General features: G+C 38.3%; 2 protein-coding genes across 5 annotated transcripts in view; one reads left to right on the top strand and one right to left on the bottom strand.

The window, feature by feature from the left end:
* Positions 1-1,347: 1,347 nt before the first annotated feature.
* The window catches only part of LOC110827761 (putative protein-lysine deacylase ABHD14B), a 76,994-nt gene continuing 56,830 nt past the window's right edge, over positions 1,348-21,511 (bottom strand). Inside the window, exons 1-5 of one of the 3 annotated variants that reach the window (XM_087350561.1) lie at positions 6,457-6,741; positions 5,439-5,570; positions 4,988-5,159; positions 3,548-3,777; positions 1,348-3,208 (exon numbers count right to left, since the gene is read on the bottom strand). In XM_087350561.1, the coding sequence (XP_087206687.1) occupies positions 3,020-3,208; positions 3,548-3,777; positions 4,988-5,159; positions 5,439-5,567 (720 nt within the window). In that variant the 5' untranslated portion in view covers positions 5,568-5,570; positions 6,457-6,741 and the 3' untranslated portion in view covers positions 1,348-3,019. Of the gene's footprint in view, positions 3,209-3,547; positions 3,778-4,987; positions 5,160-5,438; positions 5,571-6,086; positions 6,429-6,456; positions 6,742-21,511 lie in introns of those variants that run through there. The other 2 variants (XM_022059729.2, XM_087350560.1) reach the window with 2 other exon arrangements.
* The window catches only part of Lrp4 (LDL receptor related protein 4), a 77,851-nt gene continuing 62,848 nt past the window's right edge, over positions 6,509-21,511 (top strand). Inside the window, exons 1-3 of one of the 2 annotated variants that reach the window (XM_022059696.2) lie at positions 6,509-6,584; positions 15,985-16,929; positions 20,921-21,050. In XM_022059696.2, coding sequence (XP_021915388.2) covers positions 16,041-16,929; positions 20,921-21,050 — 1,019 coding nt within the window. In that variant the 5' untranslated portion in view covers positions 6,509-6,584; positions 15,985-16,040. Of the gene's footprint in view, positions 6,585-7,718; positions 8,191-15,984; positions 16,930-20,920; positions 21,051-21,511 lie in introns of those variants that run through there. The other variant, XM_087350547.1, reaches the window with a different exon arrangement.

Here is a 21,511-nt window from a genome sequence, read left to right as displayed (position 1 = left end):
AATTACATTTTAAAGTGAACTATAGACATAAATAAATCTTTTACTGATACTACACACATTATTCATACCTATTTCCCTACCGCAAAACTTCCAAATTATTGTGGAATTTTCTCAGTAATAAAATACTGCTAGTACTACATAATAAGACAGAAAACGGAATTGATTTGTTTTCTAATGCAACTAGACCTAAACATAGCTGGAAGGATTTATTGAGATTGTTTTTATAAAAAGATAGAATGAAGATTTCATGCAAGCAGGAAGAAAGATGTACCACCATGGAATTAAGGTTCATCACGTGAGTTACAATCTGGTACACACGAACATATACAGAATCAGGATGGATGAAAGCTGACTGCATCACACTTACGCATCCACAGCAACCAAAATCAGTAAAGATAATCACATTAAATTAAGAATCAGTTACACAATACCAACTCCATGCTTTCCTTAAGAATAAATTCAAGATATATTTGTTATTCACTTCAAAAACTGTTATTCTGTCTCCTTTCCAAAACACTACATATTAAGATATACAAAACAATCAATTTACTATTGTTCTGTATGTTGAGAAATGCTGACAGCAACAGTAAAGACCACAATTATTTTTTTATTCTTATTTAGTGTTCTGTCTGATGACAGGTCCATATGAACAGGATCCTTCCATCCTTTTCTCGGACTGGGACCTGTTCATATACGTTCTTGGCAGATGATCCAGAAGTGGTTTGCCATTGCCTTCTTCTGTGTGTGAATGGAGTAACTGTTGGGATGCCACGGAGAAACCGGGGAAGCCCCCGGAGGAAAACTTCATGTTGCCTAGACACGGCCTTGCCCAACACAAGTTATAAATTCGGGCACTGCCGGGAATCGAACCCGAGACCCCAGGATTACAAGGCCAGCGTTCTAACCGCTAGACCACCGTGGCTCCCCAAAGACGACAAATAAGTAAAAAAATATACTGAGTGGAAAACATGAGTTACAGGTGTTTGAAACTTCGAAAAACATCTGGACCCAAGAGGGATGAAATCATTGAGAAACTTAGGATATTACATAAAAACAAACTTTGAGATTTATGCAAAGGTGCTTAGTTCAGCTTGGGTTTAAGGAGGCTCATATGGGATCGCAGACAATACTTACGGAACATTAGTGTGGAGACCTTTTGCAAAGTGGTAATTTCAGAAGACGAGAAGGAGCTGGGACAGCAATATTAAAATAGGTCTTAGAACAATACGGGAGGTTAATGGAACTTGATTGGAATTGTGTTCAGTGGTGTGATCTGATATTACCTGTACTGAACATTTGGATTCTACTGCCAGAGGTTAGAAAAAACTTAAACCCACAAAGTCTAAATTCTAGTTTTATCTTTGTCTACACAGAGAGTATTTATTTTTTTAATGTCTTCAAATTTTCCATGTATAAAATACAATAAAGCTATAAAATCAACAAATGATTCCACTACTACTTCGAACATACTAATTACACTTTAAACACACAAGACAAACTCCATACATAAAATATGGGTCAAATGCCCATATCCAGCACATATATAACAGAGTTATCAACTGAATTTTCCCCTAGCTATACAATTCTTTATTCATACAAATCCAAAGCACATTTTATGTATTGCACACTAAATGACTTGGAAAACTGACTGCCATGGAAAAAGTGGTAAAAAGAAAGCCAGCGTACACATATTTTGCTGTTTTGTACACTTCTCTGGCTTTAATGTTCATTTATTGTACATAAATATCTACTGCTCCAAAATCGCATTGCATAACTCCTCCCATCACCCTTAGTACAACATCCAAAATGTCTGAAACTGACATGAAAGCATGTGTTGCACTGAGACACCTTCACAACCCTCCTCCTGCCAAGATGGATGTCTTCTGGGTTACAGCACCAAGTGGTCTGGTAGTAGTTTATTGACATCTCAGAGACTCACTGCCCTGATGATGGAGGCAGAAAGCACTTATGAAAATGTTGCTAAACTTCTTCCAGCCTAAATGGCATTACAACCCAGAAGACAGACATCTTTATGCTTGTCACTGTGACAACCTCAAATCCCTCCTTACATCAAGTTTTCACAGCCTACTAACATCTCTTCTTGGTAGTAGCCTAAAATTACAAAATTATGTTATACCTATGAAAAACTTTTATTTTAATGTCACTGTAAGGCACCATGTAAAAGAAACAGTACAAAACTCAATTAACCTCTATCATACTACTACCATTACTACTACTACTGCTGCTACTATTATTATTATTACTACTACTACTACTACTACATACAACATACTAGAGGGCTACTGCCTAGAAAACTGGACTGTGCATGACGATACTTGGGAGACAAAGGCTCAGGTTTGAAGAGATTAAATAACACAGAGCTTGAACTCATTAGCAGATATAGTTGCCCCTGTGCCGAAGCACCACACCATGTAGATATAGACAGGAAACCCAGGCAATGTTCCATACATTCTGCACTATGGCACCTAATGTATACGAGTCTTCAAATGCACTCTCTGGCCACAGCACGATATCATTAACACGAACAGGACGCACAGAGGTAAAACTCCATCATTCAGGTCTTTGGTACTAAGTGAAAGTGAGTGGTTACTCTGGCTGTTTCATGACAGGAGAAGAAGAGCCTCAGCAACCATTAAATAGGATGTTGGGTGGGCCTTACTGCCAGAGTGGATGAAGTAGCAAAGATAAAAATCCCTGCCCCTGCTATGAATCAAACTCTGGGTGTCCAAGCCACAGCAAATCGTCCATACTAGCTATGATCACCTTGGTAAATCATGTGGGACTTACTTTAAAGTACAATACGGGAATATTTTGAAAAATTAAATAAAAACTAAACACTGGTCTTTTCTGTTTCTAATTAAATTTGCCAAAAAATGCTCTTCTTTCCACACAGTCCGTAACATTTCTTGAGGGTAAGAACCTGTAAAAACCAACTCTACTTCAACATACAATGGTACGCAGATTGCATAAATATGTAAAGCAAACGTTTTTTCATACATCATTGATGTACGAGTTCCATAAAATTATAAAGCAACTTGTGAAACACACCCGGCTGATCTAAATAAGCTGCATGTCCAGCGTCCTTCAGTGGAACTTCTCGACTATTCGGCATAATTCTCAAGTTATGAGGAGCTTCCTTGGCCATTGGTGTGTTATCATTTTCTCCATAAACTATCAGTGTTGGAACCTGTGAAAGTAATTAACAGAGATCATTATAAATCAATTACTTCCAAACTACCAGTTATATTTTATAAGAGGTTCCCAGTGGATAATGGTGGTAAATCAGATTTCAGTATCTTCATTAACCTAAAAAGTTATTTTCTGTTAAAATTATAAATCTGATAATCAATTATGGCCATAAGTAACTAATTATTACCTATTAAGGACCAAGAAATACATGTTGATCATACGGCATATGTACTACAACTATCAATCCTACTTTTAGATTCTGAATCAAGCTGTCATATTCCAGGCAACATTATAAAACTAGTCTAACAACAAAGCAACCGAAACAGCAAAATCTCACCTTTACAGTCTGAAGAATGTCTTGGGAGACTGAACTTGTTGCCACTGGTGCAACTGGGATAAAACCTGACAATAAATCTGCATGTTCACCCACAAACTTCACAGAATATTCACCACTCATTGAAGGTGAGATGAGAACAGGATGGATCCCACTTAGCAGTTCAGATTGTATTATGGAAAGAATAAACTTTGATTTATCACCATGATAAAGTCCCTGAGTTTCTCCATAACCTAAAAGCATAAACAAAGTTACTGTAAATAACATTTCGAAGCTTTAACTCACACAATGCATTCCACATCTCTGTTCTCAGGTTCTTACTTACTAAAATGGGAATCCCATTATAAAACGTTAAAGAACTGTAGCACTTTGGCTGTAATGCATTTCAAGAGCAGAGATTGCTCTTGAAATGTTGGCGGAAGATACGGTTTATTCACCATTCAGCCACATGACATGGCCTGTGACCTGAGAGTCTTTCATCAACTCCAGTCACCGCAAAAGCTTCACTTTATACATATGTCATTAAGCTGTGACAACACGCTTGTCAAACGGGTTGTGCATGCTTCCTCGTCTTGGTTCCCACCTAATATAATCAGCAAAGCATGCTTTGGTGAACAGGTGAGGTTTCAGCATTTCATTTACCACATAACAGAAAGTGCTTGGGACCAACTTCATCACAGTTGAGGCTTTGATACTTACAAAAACCTTTACAAACAGAGATTGTAAGAATCTGATATGATTAATAGACACTGATTTGTTAATATCTATCCAATGGCACTACAGCCCAAATCAGGCCTTGGCCTCCTTTATTTGTTAATAGGTGGCTACCAAATCAATAACAAAGAATACTTGAAAGCCACTATAGACACTGAAAATATCTTTTACCTGTGGAAAGAAGCAGTTGTACGTATAATCTAATGGTATGTTAACAGTTGCTTTTCAATTCATTACTGAATGGTATGAACCATTAATTTGGGTACTAACAGTAGTACAGAGTTAGCCAAACAGACATTACATCATGAAATCTGAGGTTCTAATAGTGTCTAGTATTAAGATAGATGTCTTATGGGTTGCTGCAATGGATGTTACACCTTGTTCAATTTCTGAACTATCTGTTTGGAGCAAACATTCAGTCATTTGAAACATGTGCATTCCGTGCTGTGAGCTGTTTATCACTCAATTCTGAATTTAACAGTGCAAAATTATCATTAATTAACAAGAAGAACAGCCTCATACTGTAAGAGATTTCAGGTTCTCCTGGTGGCGAGCACAGAGATGCCCATCTTCACCTCATATTATGGTTAATGTTCACTTCTTTTGATCTGGAACTGCAGGCGAAACTGCCCCCACAATTTTACTTTCAGGATACAGCCCTGGCTGATCATGGTCTGAACTCTTTAGTAATAATATCCAGAAAACTAACATAACAAATGAGACAACAACCTGGTAAATCAACTGCTACAACAAGATGGCCAATCCCTGCCATGAGATTCATTGTTCCAAGATTTTGCCATGTTTCTGACTTGAAGCTTCGGCCATGGAGAAGGAGTATTGCCTCACCAGATGATTTCATACTGGTAGAAGGTAATGCCTTGCGGAAGAACATACTTATACCCTGAAACATAATTTTATTTTAGTTTAGAGGTACTTGCAATAAATTAACAATATAACACATGGATCCAAAAATATTACTCCTAGCCTGTTAACCACTTCCACATTAAAGATTTAATAAAACAAACATTTTTTGTCAGTATATGTTTTCATGGTAATGTATATATTTATTTAAAATTGTGAATGCATCTTCCACTCTTCTGGTACTTATTATTTCAAAAGTCCCATAAATAACTCAATTAACAAGTCCAAGTAAGAAGAAACATCAAATCAAATACTTCACCTCTATTTTTATAATGCCTGTCACAAGACTGACATCCTTCTTATTAACGCCTTCAGGAAGTGACTTATTGTAAACATCCACAGTTTTCCAGTCTAATCTATTATTTTCTGATTTGATGCCACTGGTCATGTCCTGAAATCAGTATGCAGAGAAAAACTGAATTTAAACAAAATATATACCCAACCAAAAATGTCACACAAGAAACACAACATAAGTATTTCATATCAAGACATGCTCAGCAGTTTTTAAATAACTTTAGAATATCCATCACCATTTCCTTTAAAACCCCTACTCACAACTGTCAAATAAATACCCAGAGCAGTTGACTCGAATGACACCCAACTTCTAACCTGAATTCGTCATACTGTTACATCTTGTGTTTACAACACAAATAGGAATGCCACTGGTCAAAACTGAAAATTACATTTTGGTGGTCACACCAAAGTATCTGTCAACTTTACATTAAATAGTCTAGATTACATTCTGTACGAACATTTCTCATGAAGATCACATCAGTTTTCTTGGATAACTATGCCTAATCTAAGAGCAGATCTTGCAATACAGTATCATTATCACACCTCCCTAACCAACAATTTCCTGGCTAGAATTATGAAACCTGAAGCTGAAATCGTACAGTCAAGAACATACCTTCAAAATGTCAAGTTCTGGTAGCTTTACCAGACCAGAAAATGCAAGGTAACACCATAAGAAAACAAATACAGCGACTACAAACAACTTTACCCACGATTTCATAGTAATATATTTCTAATGTCAAGATTCTGATCACGGCTAGTAAAATAATGTTCAACTATACACGATAGTCACTATCTGCATATTACATTTTTATTTGTTAGAGCTCACTGTAGTTACAAGACTAACCAACTTAAACAACACAGTATTAAAAATATCGACTCCGTCGTACTTTACTTGTTCTCTGGGGGAATTGGATATAATCATGACATTCTTTATTTCCAGCTCACGACAAATGATTGAAAACTATCGATAACTCGATACTTACAGATTATCGAATATTTAAAACAGTCGCATATGAAATTTTGTTTTCACGGTGGTGAACGTGCTGACCACGGGGTACAGACTGTAATGCAGTGTAATGTTATCTATGTAGGATTTGTGGTTTTCACGGCGGTGAGTCTGAAGTTGGCTGTATTGTGGGTTGTTGCTACGTGCAGTCTGGTGGAAGTTTACAGACGTTTCAGAGGTCCTTGCTGCCTCCCTCATCAGGACCTATGAAACGTCGGCAAACTTATACCAGGCCACACGGCACAACAACCCAGAAGACAGCTATATTTTTTGTTATCTGTGCTTTTTGCTTTGTTTTCCGTTTCAGAAGAAACTAGCCACTGCATCTTCAGACTGCTACATGGTGTTACATTTCTGAAGACGACAATCTAGTCCAGTGATAATCGCCTAAAATCGTAGAATCACGTACAACAGTAGAACTCATAGGTGTACGTTTTTGTACCATGAAATAATAAATAAATTAATGCGCAGATTTCACGCCAAATTGAGCTACGCGTTATAACCATTCGCCGTCATTCGAAAACAAACTACTTTTATTGTTATTTTATTATCTATAAGCCCAGGTTCCATGAAAATACTAAATCATTCTGTACATCTACTGTATATGATAAGAAGAAAACAGAGAAAGCTGAAACAAGAATTGAAAAGAATCAATATATTAATTAATCCTATACTTATACGAAGTAAACCACGTATATCAAATAAGTAAGGATCTTGCGCGAAAATTGTCACAATTAGTACTTTACTCTCATTATTTCTTCAAGAATAATACACTGGAATGTATAATACTGGTACGTTTAGTATAACGTAGTATTAAAAGGTTTATAACTAATCGAAATGAACTAGGCCTAGAGATTTCGATGACAAAAATGTATTCTCATTCATTCACTAAATAATTAATATTTCGCTAAAACTCATATTTTTATAAAACGCATGGGGCAATATAGAAACATTTGGATGACACATAAGGATAATGTAGCATCATTATTGTAACAAAGTTGCTCAGAACGTAACGATTCACGGACATTAACATCACCAACAGAACCACGACATCGGCTGCTGTAGCGTACTGGTATCTGGTGGTGGACGTGAACACTACTTTCGCAAGTTCTCTGAGCATGAAATAGGATGTTGGGGCTCATCTCGTGGGCGGTAGGTCCCATTGAAAATGCGGGTTGGGGGGGAGGGGGGAAGTGGCGATAAGAGGGAGTAGAAAGAGACGGTTGAAACCAACCTGTCCCGCTTCCATCATTTAGTTTGCGCGCAGATCCGTTAGAAGTAACTCGCGTTCAATAGCCCGTGGCATTTTTACACCCAAACGCCAACAAACAAAAATAACCAATAAATAATCCACATTTTTTAGAAGTGTCAGTCACCCATCTGTATTGTTGGTATGTGTGGTTCTGTGGATGTCGGAGATGCAGATGAGAACAGAGCGGGCAACTGGCAGGCAACAATGGAACTACACTAGCTAAGATAATTTTTCTTCTTTTCATGTTTTTGTTCGTAAACTAAAGAAGAAAACGATCGATTTTTCATTCCATTCGTTTTGCGAAACGTTAGAAAAGGTAGTGAACGCGTCTATTTTTGTGACTGGCTGACAAAATGTGTGAAACAAAATCAAAATGGATGATTCAACAAAACAGCTTTCAACATCATCTTTCACGATTCTTATTGTTGACCGTTGCTTACGGATTAATCATCTTTCCAGGTAGGACTGGAAATTTCAGATCCACCAGGTTTTGTGTGTGTTGTGTGGTGATAATTTATACAAGAATCAATACTGTGCGTATCGTATACAGATTTAACAATGCCTGAGCAATATACAGGCCCTGTAATAAAAGAACTATCCATCTATTTATGATTTTAATAAAAAAATCTTGGGAAATGGATAATATGAATTTACAAAATATACAGATTTTATGAACCTCCCTTCGCGGCAACTGGTTTCTTTAATACATGAGAGATCGGATCGTGACAGATTCTGACAAAGGTTATACACTTATAACGGAAGTGAGTTGTTTTGTGATTTCGTAGTACATTCTGAAAAGATTCATATCAAAATTAATACTTTCGAGATTACATTCAAAGGGAACTAATACCATACCATAGTTTCTTCGGGATTTCCGAAAGTGTATTAATTACATCTGTTTGACTTTGCCAAGCAAAATGTACCACCACAACCCCCAATATATTCTTAATTAATATGTTCAATTTAGGTTAATGTCGCTTTGGGAAGGAATGCTAAAATGTTCAGCGGAGCTATTTTGATAAAGTGTAACATTCTGCAGAAAGAGAAAAATATTCACTGTTTTAGGCAGTCATTGCTTCCTTATGAATAAATGCAGGCTTGACGATCCAGGTTCAAATCCCGACAGAAATTTTGACACAATTTTTGCTACAATTTTCACAGTAGCACTGGCAACCACCCAGTGACCCAACCAAAGGATACCGGGACCTCTTTCCGCAGAGATAAAGTGGCCAGATCGTAAACCTGAGGAAAACCAAGTAATACCGCGTACTTTGTAAACGTGAAAGCGTGAAAATTAAGTATTTCCATCTAAAGATGATGGACATCCATTCTCGGGGTTTAAATTATTGAAGGTTTAAGGTAAACAGTCACTTCCATTTAACGTTGAAGTGTAGTGCTTTTTCTAGTTTCCTTTTGAATGACATCTCAAAAATATTCTCTTATGGCGTTCGAATAAAGTGAACGCAAAATGTGGAGGTCGTGTCTTCCCGTCCGCATGTCTACATGCAGAAATAACCTTATGGATTTTAATTAAACTTCGAACTGAGGATTCTACACTTAAATGTGTCGGTCATATTTAATTTTGGTTCATATCCGTCAAATATAACCCCTACTTTAATGAAGTTTAAATGAAACTTCTTTGGTCTACTCAGAACACGACTTACCTTACAAACAAATCCATAGATCGGCCGGCATATTATGTAAAGTAGCCTATATATATCTTTAAAATGATCTACAACTGGGTCTACGATAATAATTATACATATAATTTATTTGTTTCTTGAAATCAACCATTTTCTTCCGTAATGCTAACACTGAGTTGTCGAGTGAATACAAATTAGTTGTAATGTCTGAGGTAGCGGCCACGTAATGCCTCAGGGACTAATAAATAGAAACTTGAATGACGAGAGCGGGGTTGATGTCCCCTCGAGCGTAGCTTTATTATCTTACACTTCGTGATAAAGATCGATTCCAGCCTGGGTCTGTCTATTGAGATTTTTTCTAAATCCTGTGGGACAAGGGGACGCACTCTTTGGTGGAAAGAACATCATGCAAAAGAATATAAGTTGTTTTTTCCACTCTTTTTGAATGTGAGTATTTGTGGTTTATTTAAGGACAGCCACGGTGGTCTAGCGGTTAGAACGCTGGCCTTTTAATCCTGGGGTCTCGGGTTCGATTCCCGGCGGTGCCCGAATTTATAACTTGTGTTGGGCAAGGCCGTGGTCTAGGCAACACGGAGTTTTCCTCCGGGGGCTTCCCCGGTTTCTCCGTGGCATCCCAACAATTACTCCATTCACACACAGAAGAAGGCAATGGCAAACCACTTCTGGATCATCTGCCAAGAACGTATATGAACAGGTCCCAGTCCGAGAAAAGGATGGGAGAATCCTGTTCATATGGACCTGTCGTCGGACAGAACACTAAATAAATAAAATAAAATAAATAATTCAGGCTACACAGCGTCGAATGATAGAAAAATTCAGGAATTCCTGTCGTGAAAGGCAAGATATATATAGTTTATTTTAACGCTTGGTTTCGTATCATCAAAGGAACACAGCCTACATTTTAATATGTATGGTGCAGTGAATAGTTATTCAGCTGGAAATTCCAACTTGTATAACATCTCAAATTTCATTACTCGGTTCACATGCTGTGTGACTGTTTTGCAGTACGTAAGTTCTTCGTGTGTGTTGTAAATAAATAATTACACGCCCTTAAAACCGTACGCTTATTTATGGACATCCTCTATTGAAATAAATTTCAGAGAATTCGGTTGAGAGGGTGTGCAATAAATTAATTTGGTGCAAAATAGGGATCAGTGGCGGGTTATTCTGAACGCGGTAATGAACCTTCGGGCTTCGTACACGGCGTAGGGATGCTTAACAATTTGAGTGACTATTGACTATTAGCTACTCAAGAAGGACTCTGCTCCATGGATGAGTTTAATTTTATGTTACTGAAACAAGATGTTAAGAGTCAGCACTGGATTCATCTGACGCAGGGTCCAGTGGTGGGATCATGCATACATAACGAACTTTGGGTTCCATAAAAGCCGCTTAATCTGATAATCGAAATTTCCTGACCTTTATATAACCCACGGTTCATTATCGTGTTCAGAAGAGTTTGCCACTTGATATTATCCTGATTAATCCATACCACAGCCTAACAACACATTGGCAAACTTTAAGAACAATTTTTATGTTATTATACTTCGTTTTTTAGATACATTCAGCGGGAATGTCTCGTCTCACCCATGCGTTCTACATGCTCTATTAATCTCATCATCCTTGTTTTTGCGCGTTGCTCGTGTTGTTAATTTTGGTGTCAGATTCTGCAATTTCCATGATCAAAATGCGCGAGACGCACAGAATCAAGGGAAGCATCTATCTTGTCTTGTTTACTGGTGCATGGAAGAGTCTTCATGAGAATTTAAAGGCTGGCAGACCTTACCTCTTCTGGTGCCAAGACAAATTACATGGGGGCGAGTAACCTCCATGCTTCTTTCGTCCGGTAGCTGAGCGTATGAATATTATTAACGTATACTCGCTTCGTGCGTGAACATATACCTCCATGAAGTAGATCCCTTCTTGAGAATCTAATAGTCCCTCAGCTATTGAAGAAAATTCCCACTTCTTATAAAATCCTTATGTTCATTACCGTATTCATAACAAATCATTCATTCATTAATCTGTGAGACACAACACATTAAACGCAATACCTCCATAAACATTAAATTATTTATTTATTTAGTGTTCTGTCAGACGACAGGTCCATATGAACAGGATCCTTCCATCCTTTTCTCGGACTGGGACCTGTTCATATACGTTCTTGGCAGATGATCCAGAAGTGGTTTGCCATTGCCTTCTTCTGTGTGTGAATGGAGTAATTGTTGGGATGCCACGGAGAAACCGGGGAAGCCCCCGGAGGAAAACTCCGTGTTGCCTAGACCACGGCCTTGCCCAACACAAGTTATAAATTCGGGCATATTACCATTTACAGCAACTGCTATAGTAATAGAACTGAATATTAATGGAGATAGGGCGTGTAATTGCCTGTGTTGTGTGTTTGACGGATTAATTAATGAAATATTTCTTTGACATAACCACAAAAGGACAATTTTGTACAAATTATAATGCGATAACAAGAGATGGCAACTAGACACTATTCTGAGCTAGATGAATCCAGTCTGCACTCTCCATATTATTTAAGATCCGATTTACATAGTTGACACTACGTGCTGGAAGAGAGAGACTTAAGATGGCGTGGAGTTGTAGGGCCTAAAAGTGCAGAATGAGTTACAGCAAGACCAAGGAAACGATGGAAAGAGGATTCTGTGGTCGATATAGACACCGAGTTATCCAAGCCACGAAGAAAAATACAACATACGATACTAGAGAAATAATAGGAAAAAATCCCAAGACCTTCCGCGCGCTGACAGCGGAAGGAGGTCCTCGACACATTCTGAATAACAGACGAGGCACATCTATTGTGAACTTACAATAGTAATTTACAATTGTTTGCACTAATATCGAGATCCCGTCACCAATACGTACCATTTTATCAGAAATGAATTCAAAACTGTCAAAAGATTATGTAGAACAATGATATTCAACCTGGGGTACGCGAAGACATTTTAGGGGGTACGTGAAATTTAAAAAAAATATGTATTATTTTATGATAAACACCGAATAATCAGTAATGTAATTTATTTAATTTATTTTAGATATAGATTATATACTATGTATAACTTGAATTATACACCAACAACTTTGGGGGTACAAAGTTGAAGAGAAATTATATCTGGGGGTACGTGAACAAAAAAGGTTGAATACCACTGATGTAGAATACAAGTAAGCATACGGACATGAGGGCGGTTGCCAGAAACCGAGTAGCGTTATAGATGCAGTAATTCATAATGCCTTTAAGAGCACAAAATAAAAACTTTTATATCAACGTGTTCAGCCCCTTCTCACAAAAACAGTTTCGTTGCATTTAGGGAATTACTGTGCCTCCAGCTATCCTGGGGCCTGATGTATAATCACATTTATCCTACGCACATGGCAAAGAGCGTGGGTTGACGCTCCGTCATGTGGGAGGAAGCTTTCAATCGCATGGATTTTGTGAAGCGATATTATTGGATCCACTGATCCATGTGGTCTCGAACACTGCGAACACAGGCTCCAATATCGCTAGGGTATAACTACTTGCTCGCCTTTTCTGTCTTGTTCTGTAATGACAGAGTGACCGTCCGTTCAAGTATTCAGCCGCTTGTCTTAATAAGGATTTAGAGAATCTACATCAAAGGAGACAAATGCTCGAATCGGGCTGTGGCACACGAAGAATGGTCTGATCCCCCATCCAAGGAGTCCTAAAGCCTCTTTCGATGATTATTCACGGCGGCGAGTACGAAGATGGTTGTCTTCTGGGTCGATGCGCTGTGTAGTCTGGCAGAAGTTTATCGACATTTCAGAGGTGCTTGCTGCCTTCACAATCAGGGCTATACACAAAATAAACTTCTACCTGAATACATGGTGCAACCGCCCAGAAGACAGCCACCTTCATATCCGTAGGTTGTTTAACGACACTGTTTAAACTAAGAACGTTATCAGCATTGAATGCTGAGTAGGATGTGTAGGGAAGGATCGGTAAGGATACGGCCGTGGACTATTTAAAGGTACGAGCACTATCGTAGTATTTGTAGATTAAGGAATTGTAAAAACGTGCGTTCGAATCGAGGACATCCCGACCACCAAAAATTCATCAACTGGTTGTATAATACAGGTTTACTTTAACAGCTGTTCAAGAAATTATCTGCGTTTGTAGAACGGAAATGTTCATTACGGTGATGAAGAAACGAAACCAATGAACATAATCCTTTTTCAGTTGAATTCAGTCAAGACCTTCACGCCCTATTTTCCAAGCTACGTTGTAACATTATCCTCCATCTATACTCAGTTCTGTGAAGCGGGGTATTCCCCTGAGGTTCTCCGGCCTACAATTTTATACGCAGTCTTAATTTCCCCCAGGCGTGCTACACACCCCGCCAATCGCATTCTCCTTGATTTAATCATATTAACAACAATAAGTGGCCAATGCAAACTGTGAATTGAATAAAAATTTCCTTGGATATTATCCATCGTCTAGTAAATATAAAACGTAAAACGACGTTTCGGAGATTGGACTCTATCTCCGTCTTCAGGTTCCTACACAGTTGGGCCCACTAGATAGAGCTAATCCATATTACTAGACGATGGATAATATCCAAGAAAAGTTTTATTCAATTGACTCTTCACCATCGTCAAGAAGGTTTAGATTTGATATGCAAACTGTGAAGCTTCTCAATACATAATTGTTTGACTTCCCGTGTGTCCAAATGAGTTCTCTAAGGACCTGTTTTCACTCATTCGATCAGTCAAAAGAGCTCTACCAACAGCTACGAGGGACTTCTGTCTGTGTTTGAGAAATTGAGTCTTCCAGGCATTAGAAGGGTCTGCCCTTGGTGTACTTCCAGGTCACGCGACTTTCCGGAGCCAGAAACATTCTTCAAGTGTTTACCAGGCGGGAGTGAGTACACGCGGGAGGCCAGAAAAAAAAAGCCATAATTTTGTGGGGGTAGAAAAACACAAGAGAGAAACGTCAGTTAAACTGCTGTTGTACTGGAAGGAATACGAAGTCAGACTTTAACATACAACAGATTTAACGCGGGTCGAGATGAATACAGGAGCATGAAGGTATCCAGTTTTCTGGACACACGACCGTAAGTTCAGAGCGTGCAATATGGAAATTGGACAGGCAGCATGTGCTAGGTATTTCTGACGGAAAATGCCCCAGCCAATGGAGGAATCAAACTAATTGGTGAATGGATGCTGTATGGCTTTTATACTGGGACGCTGACACGAGGAATCACAGCGCGTGAGCAAGCCATTTGCTGTATTTCTCCTGTAGCTGTTTGTGCTGAAAATGATTCGATTGTCGAGAGCTATAAATTGATCCAGCGCAAATGGATTACAAAATGGATTCTTTCTCATTTAATGGATCTAACGTAATCTGAAATTTATATTGATTCGTGAATGCCAATACATAAAACGAATATACAAAACACTACACCACATTTAATCGTTAGACTTACATCGCCACAAGATTTGGTTTCTTGAATTAGGCTGTGGTTATATTTATTTATTTATTTTCGGTTTATTTAACGATGTTGTCAGTAGCTCAGACTGTACTATAGCATCGGATGATGGTATGATAAATGGATAGGAAACGATAGGCTTATGGAAGAAAACGGTAGTAGCCAAATTTGAAATATTATTCCGGAATTTGTTTGGAGGAAATGGAGAAAATCACGAAAACCTCAGCCAGGATAACCGATCTTCGGTCCGAGATTCTAACCCGGGACTTTAGAAATACGATGCTGAAATTCTGTCCACTTGGCAGCGTAATAATTCCAGACTATGTTTTTCTATGTTATGACACCATGTTGTCTTGTAGGTGGTTACCACTGTTTCGGTGGAGCATACTGTCTCCATTTTCAGGGCAGAAGTGTACCGTACGGGCATGTAGGTGATTACTGGTGTCTGGGAGGTACACAATACATATCTTACCTTCAGGAACAATATATATTATTTAAATCGTGTCCGTCTAATCACAATAAATTCTTATTAAATATTAAAATATTACAATAATTAACATTTAAAATATTTAAAATATTAAATGATGTTCTTTATCGAAATATTCGATTTACATTAGACCATCTAATGTAAATCGAATATAATTATTAATAATTATTGTGATATTTTAATATTGAATAAGAATTTATTGTGATTAGACGGACAAGATTTAAATAATATATATTTATTATATCACAATATGACGCAACTTTACCATCTCTTCAGGAACAAGTTTGCTCTGAAGATGGAGGCAGTTATGTCCTCCGAAACGTCTGTCACCCCTTACAAGATTCCACAGAAGACCACAATCTGCAATTTCACCACCGTGAAAAACTCATATATCATTAGGCAATGCTAAGTTTTTTTAATTCGGGAGTGGAATTTCTTCCACAGCAGATAATAACCCTTGCATCAATTAATTACTAGTAATTCCTGCACACTTGATACACTAATTTAGTACTGAGAAATGAGAAGCTATAGATTTTTCGACTTATTGTTTATATATAAAATATGTCCTAATATAACCTAATGGCCTGTAACCGACTCAATAATTTGAACGGAATTGTTTTCGTTTGTATTGCAGTTGAAAGCCACAGACAAAACGAGCAGCAACAGCATCAGCAGGAAAGACTGGAGCTGATGCCTACGGAGGATCCCCCAAATCTTCATGGCACGTCGGTTCATCGGAATCCTGGCAACACGAATCCATCAATGGGCGGAGTCCCCATGTACGGGGGATCCCCCATGTATCCAAACGGAGCTTCGGCCATGTACGGCAGTGGTGCCATCGCATCAATAAATCGTTACCACGGTGCAGTTCCAAAAATGTACGGCGGGGTGCCAATGTACGGCAATGCTCCTGTACCCTCAACGATGTACGGGTATATACCACGCATCATGTACCCTCCGGGAAATCCTTATGGAGCTGCTAATATTCCAATTTTATATGGAAATGGACGAGTTATAACGCCAACATACGGACACGACCGAAGTGTACCGACAATGTACGGAAATCGCCGAGGCCCACCAAGAGTATATGAAAGCGACTGGCCTGCACCAAGTTACAGAAATGGGGCAACAATACTTTCTGGTGGAAATATGTATAATAATGGCCAATTAAGACGTGTGGGAGGAGCGTCTGATGCATACGGCAGTAAAAGCGTACTTGATGACGATATCGGCGAGGGTGTACCCCCGCCTGTGCATTCTGGGGTACCAGATTCGATGTCCGAAGCTGATGGCGATGATGACCACTGCGGTGGCAAGTTTGTGTGTAAAGTTGGGGAATTTTCGTGTCTGGGATCGTGCACGTGTATTCTTGCATCCTGGAGGTGCGATGGAGACGCAGACTGTGTCGCGGGGGAAGATGAGGCAGAATGTGGGGAGGATTTGGAGGGACAGCCTGACGGGGAATGTAACGTGAATGATGGAAACGTGCGCTGTCCACGAAACGGCAAGTGTATCCGTGATGATTGGCTATGCGACGGCGAGGACGACTGTGGAGACTTCTCAGACGAAACCCATTGCAGTAAGTACTTGGTAGCCATTATGGTCTCATAGGGTAAGGCAACGCCACGGTGGTCTAGCGGTTAGAACGCTGGCCTTGTAATCCTGGGGTCTCGGGTTCGATTCCCGGCGGTGCCCGAATTTATAACTTGTGTTGGGCAAGGCCGTGGTCTAGGCAACACGGAGTTTTCCTCCGGAGGCTTCCCCGGTTTCTCCGTGGCATCCCAACAATTACTCCATTCACACACAGAAGAAGGCAATGGCAAACCACTTCTGGATCATCTGCCAAGAACGTATATGAACAGGTCCCAGTCCGAGAAAAGGATGGAAGGATCATGTTCATATGGACCTGTCGTCAGACAGAACACGTAATAATAATAATAGGGTAAGGCACTGCACGCGTTTTGCTTGGAGGTTCGTGGGTAGAGGAATGCATAGCAGGTGGCTGTCCGCACTTCACCTCGTGGGTAGCGTGCTAGGTGCAGTGCGTGCAAGCAGGAAGGGTATTTAATAATTTTGAAATTTTATTCGATTAACTTTTAATAAAATTGGAACAACACGACAAACGCTGTAAATGTTGGTATAATTACGTTAACCAGTAATTTTGCCTGTAAAATTTTCATACAATAAAGTGAAACTCTTTTACAAGGCATAAAACAAACTCCGTAACTTAAATAACAAATACAGAAATGCGTACAAAATTTTAATAATGAAATACTTATTTGAGAGACATCACTTAAAAGGATGATGAAGAAATATAAACAATAAGCGAACAGAAATATACAAAATATTTTTAGAAATGTAGGCTACGTTGTAGTGACTGAGGAAAAGTTACTTTTGGTTTTCGTATTTAAATATAAAAAAAATATAAATATATTTAAATTCTTGCATGTACCAAATGCCTAATCGAGACATAAACATCGCAACAGAATACCTGTGATATAATTTTGTGTATATTTAAAAAATGTATCTAACGACAACAAAGGGTAAATTACGTCTTCCATATTCCGAATACACAATGCAATGGGAGTCAACACACTCACGTACAAATAGTCTCGTAATGCTGTATCTATTAAAATGTAATTGAAATTCGAGTTTCATTATATTTTTAATTAAAAATTGTTTAAAGTTCATTCTACATAGTGGCAAATGAAAATACTTGCTTCTAAATCAAAACGCGTTAACAAACACTGAATGTTTAATACCTAGATAAATAAATATTTTTATATGGTAATCATAAAAAATGTGTTACATATTCCAATGATGTTAATTTTATTGTTTTGTGTTTTTACGGAAAACTGCGCATAAAACATAAATAATTTTTGGGGTATTAAATATACGCCCTTTCCCATACTGAGCGTCATCTTACATACGATTTGTACATACATGATATTTAGTAGAAATATAATTGAAGTAGTTACAGTCTAACAGGTTCATATTGGTAACGAACTCGCAAAAATTCTGTTACCTCACATAAATCTCGCTGAATTATTACGAATTCCACATGGAATATTCAAATCAACGTTTAGTAATCTTCCTCAAACATAGAAATACGCACAAACATATATGTATTCTTATCTATTTTCCTTAATTAATCGTCCAGGAAATATATTGCAGACTATTATTAATTTTAAATGTTTAAATGTTCTACCACACAACCAATAAACCGATATAAAACGCTGTTAATTTATAGCAATACAAAATTATTTATATTCGAAATATTTGCAACTTCCTTGTAAGATGTTTTCGTGACGCGTTTAGAAATAAAGTATCCTAAATAATATCAGAAAATAAAAATAAAATAGTTGGAACCTTACAGCTTTCTCTGACGTTCAAGTTAAATTGCACTGTAGGCTTCTCCAAGATTAATCGTCATATATAGCAAGAAATTGGCCTATATATCTTGTTTAACAAGGTCTGTGCTTCGTGTGTATTTAACTAAATGCGAGTCCTGTGGCCTCGTAGTTTGTGGTAAGAACTAAGATTATAAGTATCTAAACCGAAGTGTTCTGGGAAATACTTCACCTTCAAAACGATGAAGTAATTTAGGATATTATTTACGTAAACACAAACTTTTGACATACAGATCACCTAACGAAATCTAATGAAAACTAGAAGGGTCTTAGTATGGTCTGGTGGAAAAATAAATGCAGAATTTTGGTGGGGAAATATCTTTGAAATAGTGCACTTTGAAGACCGTAGATCGGGTTTTCCATTAAGAAAGACAGATAATATTCCAGCTTCAAGATCCTATCCTATTCAGTGGAGGACGCAGGTTTCAGCGATGTTGAAACTTTGGGCTGTGCTATTACGGTGTTTGTAGCAAGTCGTATCTGTTATGCTCAGTCCGTGTGGGATTTGTGGTGGACAAGTGGAATTGGGACAGATTCTTTCTCCATATTCGGTTTATTTCTGTCTTGACGAACCGAACAATAGCTTCTCAAAACAAACTTTGATCAATGCAGTAAAATACTTAGTTAAAGAGGAGTTATCACTTCAATCACTTACAATTAAGTACACATTCAAGATTCTGCGGTCAAATACACACACACACCTGTTGCTTTTAATGAGACCATACTCAGCAAGAAACCTGAACGACAAAAAACGTGTCTTTAATTACCGGCTGTCTAGGGCTCGAAGAAGTGTAGAATGTGCTTTTGGAATAATATGTACTAAATGTCGAATTTTGCTTAAATGTATTGAGACATAATGCAATTTCAATTGTGAAAGCTATATGTATTCTTCATAATTTTGTTCTGGAACATGAAGGACCTGACTCAAGTTACTTAATTAGAGAGACGGAGCAAATTCGTTCTCGACCAGCGTCTCATCTCATGCCCAGACTGTCAGGGAAAGATTTCTGAATTATTTTAACAGTGTGGGATCTCAGCCATGGCAAAATGATTATGCTTTGCGGGAAAATATTCTGCAACGCCACAATACAGTATAAATGTAACTAATTCGGAATGTATGTAAATTTTATGCAAACGAACTTGATAATATGCCACTTTTCGCTATTATCTTAGTTATTTGGAAAGTCCCGACTTCGAATATTGTACCAGATACAAAGTATTCGGGCAGGTTTGTCCGTATTCCATCGTCCTTGTTTAAAAGAAGAAACTGCAAGCCAGTTTCCGAAACGTCGTGGTTTCCTCTTTTAAACAAGGACGATGGAAAAAGTCCAGACAAAGAATAATTTTAAGTGTAATCTACCATCGTCAGGATCCTTTAGAATTGAGGTTTGTCGTAGTTTTAATCAGCCCGTCCGGACAGGTGCTGGTGTATTATTTTAAAATTTTAAAATTTAAAAATCTTTTTTCAAATCATCCACTCACTCGCTCAGTCGTAGAGTGGGAAGACGTCAAATAGAATCGGCAACAAGGAAAACTTAGTAGGGCGCCTTCATGTGGAAATACAAAGAGAGAAAATTCCTCCTGTGTGAAATGTGGGGGTAGGAGGACTGAGTGGGTGTCGGGTGTAGGAAGAAATCTGTCACGTGTCACAGGTTCTCTTACCATCGTGTAGCAGCAGTAACGGCACGAGTCCAAATATTTTAAACTGCCCGACGCACTTTGACTGCGCAGAAAACGTCCCCCCCCCCCCCGTCACATTTATCGCACTATTGACGAAGTTCGTAAACTAAAGGCCTCAATCTCATTAAGACACATAATTTTTATTTAAAACTTAATTTGATGCGGTAAGCATTCACTGAAATAATTTATACGTCTCTGTAGTGACACATGTCAATGTTGGTTGGACTCTTTTCAACTGCAGAAAAAATGTCAAACACCACATGAAAGTTCAATATATTTCATGTAATTTTTACGCCGTAATGAACTCTGCCCTTTCGGTAAAATTTCCTTCTCCTTCAGATAGCGGTCTTTTGGGTTGTTTAGCCGTATAGATGTCTGATTGTAAACCCACGTTTCGGAAGAACATGCTACCTACAACCCAGAAGACAGCCATCTTCGGACCCAAAAAACTCATTGCGACTCTCCTATTTCTTCCGGCAGGCTACGACATGAATTGCACCTCCGAAGAATTTCAATGCGACAACGGACTCTGCGTCAAGTCCACATGGAGATGCGACGGCGACAACGACTGCAAGGACTTCTCCGACGAGTACAACTGCACCAAGAAAACGTAAGTGCGGTACTAACCTCACTTCATAGCCCGTAACACAATATGGTCCATCTTCAGAAACTGATACATTAAGAAAGTGTAGCGTAACTACGAACATCAACACTGTCCTCACGAACAAAAGCAGGCGATGTTAACTAATCACTGCAATTACGCGTTTGAAATTGTGTATGGATAAAAACAAAGAATTCTTGACGAAGGGCGATTGTACTCGTATGGAGTTCGGGGATGTTTTCAGAGAAGGAGAATGTTGTCAGTTTAATAAAATAGGAGATATACAGGATACACACAGGATGTCCGGGGAGGATATTTCAGTTGATTCTTGGGGAAATTCTAAGTGAAAAATGTTATATCAACATTGGTTTGATTCGTAACTGTTACCAAGATATGCAGGTCTCTGCATTTTGATAAAAAAAATATAAAAAGCTGATTATGATGTGGTTGAATGTAACTTTCAGCACAGA

The sequence above is a fragment of the Zootermopsis nevadensis genome, unplaced genomic scaffold, assembly GCF_977971745.1.
Source record: "Zootermopsis nevadensis isolate Lab colony 2312 unplaced genomic scaffold, Znev_1.0 Znev_ptg000017l, whole genome shotgun sequence".
NCBI classification, from domain to species: domain Eukaryota; kingdom Metazoa; phylum Arthropoda; class Insecta; order Blattodea; family Termopsidae; genus Zootermopsis; species Zootermopsis nevadensis.
The sequence above is the reverse complement of the archived record's forward strand: the minus strand, read 5'-3'. Positions and strand labels throughout refer to the sequence as shown.